Raw genomic sequence first — 4,108 nt, 5'->3', positions numbered from 1 at the left:
CACACACACACACACACACACACACACACACACACACACACACACACTGGTAAATGAGAGGTAGTGTGTCTCTGGTAATACATTACTGCTCCCATGTGGTGAAATACAAATCTAGCTGCACTTTTAAAGAGCCAGTTCGCCCTAACACAAAAAGGACATACTTTCTTTCCTCTGTGTAGTCATAGCTCTTCATGCAGGTAGTCTTGGTTTTATTTCTGCAGGTTTTTTGATTTATTATGATCTGAATTTCTGCCTCCACCCTAATACAGTGGAGGTCAATGGGCTTTTGTTTGTGGCAAATCCCTTAACCACATCACTCCATGGAGCAGAAAAGCCTGAGTGTACTTACAATAAAGACAGATGGTGGGATGTATGATTAATTACATTTACTCAAGAGCTGTACAGATTTGAGGTTCTTGTACTTTACTTAAATATTTTCTTTTCATGTCACTTTATACTTTTTCTCCACTAAATTTCAGATGGGTACTGTACTTTTTTACTTTAACACATTTATCTGAAATTTTGAGTTATTTTTTCAGATTTAAATTGTTTTGCATAAAAATATATGGTGAATTTATAAAATATTCATTTTTTTGTTATGAATTAAATTTCAAGTTTAAACAAGTACAGATGATTGATTAGTTTATTACTTTATCAGTCAATAGACAGAAAAATAATTGCCAAGTATTTTGATAAACATCTAAGTCTTTTTCTGTTTTAATAATATTTTTAATTTTGTGGGGTTTTTTGTTGTTGTTTTAATAACTTTGAGAATTCTGAGTTCTTAGGATGTTTTTTCCTCTTATTTATTTATTCATTCATTCATTCATTTTTTTTTTTTACAGTTTTGAGTTTTAGGGGTGTTCTTTTCCAGATGTTTTATTATATTTTTTATTTTTGTATTTGGTACTTTTACTTTTAATACTTCACATACTTTTTCATTTTTATACTTATTTACTTTTACTTAAGTTAAATTTTTAATGCAGGACTTTAACTTGTAACAAAGTATTTTTACAGTGTGGTATTAAGTTAAGTAAAAGATCTGAATACTTCTTCCAGCACAGACAGTGTGCCAGTGAGTCAGCGTGCAACACCAGGATCCTGAAACTGAAGCAGCTAAATGGGACTGAGTCCTTTTCTTACTCTCACATGCCAGCATGTCTAAAAGGCCTTAAGTCTTCTTAGCAGTTATAGCAACATCCCATTTCTACCTATAGCTTACAACAAAGAATGACCCAAAGCATGTATTATGTGGTTGATATCACATAATTGAAGGAAAATTAATTTTGCAATGCAAATTATGCCTTGATTAAACCTTTAGAACCTGAGATAGTTGGCTTGATTTCTTTCAAAATCATGGGAGCAAGGCAATGAGCAACGAAAGAAGAAATGACCCCAAAATTAGCAAGAACTCTACTAATTTCTAGCAATTTGTGCAGCATTTTTCATCAATTTGTTCTTTGCCTTTTCCTATGTTTTGGGGTTCAAAAGTTCGAATACTCCTGAAAAATGCCCGAAAGCAGCACAAGCAAAGTGATGTCACTCCAGATTTCAAAGGGTACCTTATTAGGGGTTATTGTTGCCCTCTCTCTGGTTGGGATGACCAAAAAAAATTCATTACCATACACAAAGCTATAATTTCTTTGATGTTGATGTTGTATGATGTCTGATATTTTTCACTTAAAAAAGGATAAGTGATGTTTGAGAAGTGAGTTGCACATTATGTTTACAGTGACCACAGCCCTTTATTTTTTTTTAAATCAAATATTAATAGACTGAGAAAGAAGTTCCATCAAAACCTGAAACAGAGATCTCAAAGCTGTACAAATAAAACCAAAACTATATACATGACAAGAGGTAAGTAAGAGTGTGTTTTTTTTAAATAAATCTGGTTAACATTTAAAACCAAATTTGTATTCCAAGTTGTTAGACAGACTCTCGGTGCTGAGAGATGAAGCTCATCAGGTATTAAATTATGATTTTGTTTAACGCTTTCAAACCCAAGCAAATTGGCCAGATTCCTTTCAAGAACTTTTAAGGGGGCAGTGATTAACTTTACAAGAACTAACCTAAACTTTAACAACTTATCAAGAATTTCTGAAAATCTGCAAAACAAAAAAAAATTGAGCTCTCTCTTCTCTTTATCAGGTTATTTTTTGGTCACGTTTTACTAATTTCTTGTAATTTGTGGGACATTTCTTGCCAAGTTGCTCATTGCCTTTATCTGTATAAAAAAGCAAACCAGTTTGCTCTGGTTTCAGAGCTTTAAATGCCTGTGAGAGGCTTCCGAGCGCAACACGAGAAAACTGACTCCAATGCATGTTTCAAAGGGTTAAAGATTACAAATGCAAGATATGATTAAAAATATAGTATCATCAACATGTTCAAAATGCAAACACTTCTGTTTGAATTAAACAGAACATGAGAAGATTTTAGTGTCACCAGGTCATGACTCAGTGCGTTCATCATGTGCATGATGTTAACCCCTCACTGACGGCTGTAAGTGAGCGACATCAGCGATTGCCTGTAACTGTTTGCTCTGTGTAAAGCTGCCACGTTTCTCCTCCGTGCTGTTTATGGAGCTCTACCTCTGCTGTTGGAATGGGGCTTGTATGTCAGGACGGCCATGACTGTGCATATGAGGCTAGAGATCAGTGTCAGTTTCCAACAAGGGCTCTATATTTAGCTGGTGAGGGGACTGGGTGACCCAGTCTGACTGCAGCACGCACAGAGACACTTCTCTGGACCCCAACACTCTTTGACCTAGGTGCTGTTCCTTTTTAATCACTGTGTGGTGAGGGGGGAAAGGAGGTGAGTTATCTATACTTGATTTACTCACTGAAAATCATTCTGCAGTATGCATGTTTATTTCCCTCTTGGATGTACTGTGATTTTTCAAAGTTTTGCCTTTACAGCATCCCCACACCCCCATGTCCGGCTGTTGTGCAGAGTGGATGCTGCTTGGCCATGGAGCTGTTCTCTGTGTCCCGCTGAGTGGCCATCTTGGTGATCAGTGAAGCCAGCATGTGTCAGTCGGAGATGCCAGGGGCCGGACTGGGCCTCAACAGTCCGGACCCGCTTGTGAGAGAGGCTTACCTGATGGCCCATGACTACATAGACTATGTGATCACAGGAGGTGCCGATGGCACCATGGGCCCTGCCCCAACAGCCTGCACCACAGCCCTGCGTCACGCCGGGGACGAGCTCCTCACCCGCTTCCCCATTTTCTTCAGGCGTTGGCCTCGCGTCTTCCAGGATGTGACGGAGCACACGGCCTGCCCCACACTCATGAGCATCCTGGATGAGCACTTCTTCTCCCCTGTCCCTGGGGCCCGCCGCAGGGACCTGGCCTGGAGCGCGGTGCTGTCGGTGTATGTGCTGGCTGGCCAGATGGCTCTGCACTGCCGGGACAGAGGCATGGTGGAGGCCCTGCCCCAGCTGAAGGAGTGTGTGGGGGCCTACGTGGAGAGGGTCATCTGCCCTGAGATACGAGACAAGGGAGGATGGGTAAGATACAACACGCTTATTCTCTTCATCCACCTACTTTAACCCTTTGGAACCTGGAGCGACGCCTTATACAATATTATAACCTTATCATTAACCCTTTAATACCCGGATTGTCATAAGTTTCCTTTTGCTGCGTTCAGATGCCTTAACAAGCACCTGAAACCTTATATTTGTTTGGCTTATTTTGAAAACTTTGAAAAAGGCAATCAGCAATTTGGAAAGAGATGTCCCGCATTTGAGAAAAAAGAAAAAAGAAAAAAGAAAATGGTATGAGGTTATTAGAAAATCAGCTGAAACTTAGCTTTGGGGCGATTTTATGATATGATCAAAAAAACTAAGGAAAATGTCTATGAATATAATCATTATATATTTAGAGTTATTATACAAAATAAAACACTTTATAAATATATTTCTTTTTTTATTTTTAGCATGTTTATTTATTTATTCACTTTTTTTTTGTTTCTTATTTTCAGGTAATTTTCTTGTAACTTTTGGTAAATGCCTTGCTAATTTTTTGGCCATTTTGTTTTTGTAAGGTGCTCATTGTCTTCTTTCTGTCATGCCTTTGAAAGAAATTAAGCCAATTTGTTCAGGTTTTCAA

General features: G+C 38.3%; 1 protein-coding gene across 2 annotated transcripts; it reads left to right on the top strand.

Moving 5' to 3' along the window:
- The first annotated feature begins 2,721 nt into the window (after nt 1–2,721).
- On the top strand, nt 2,722–3,549 carry LOC121963354 (bcl-2-related ovarian killer protein homolog A-like). 2 transcript variants are annotated; one of them, XM_042513643.1, is made up of 2 exons: nt 2,722–2,811; nt 2,916–3,549. In XM_042513643.1, the coding sequence occupies exon 2, from the start codon at nt 3,025–3,027 to the stop codon at nt 3,547–3,549; it is 525 nt and encodes a 174-aa protein (XP_042369577.1). In that variant the 5' UTR covers nt 2,722–2,811; nt 2,916–3,024. The 2 variants fall into 2 exon arrangements, with proteins under 2 accessions (XP_042369577.1, XP_042369578.1); XM_042513644.1 differs by having other exon boundaries at nt 2,733–2,811; nt 2,902–3,549.
- The last annotated feature ends 559 nt before the right edge of the window (nt 3,550–4,108 follow it).

This window comes from Plectropomus leopardus, unplaced genomic scaffold, assembly GCF_008729295.1.
Source record: "Plectropomus leopardus isolate mb unplaced genomic scaffold, YSFRI_Pleo_2.0 unplaced_scaffold10949, whole genome shotgun sequence".
In the NCBI taxonomy this organism is placed as follows: domain Eukaryota; kingdom Metazoa; phylum Chordata; class Actinopteri; order Perciformes; family Serranidae; genus Plectropomus; species Plectropomus leopardus.
The sequence above is the reverse complement of the archived record's forward strand: the minus strand, read 5'-3'. Positions and strand labels throughout refer to the sequence as shown.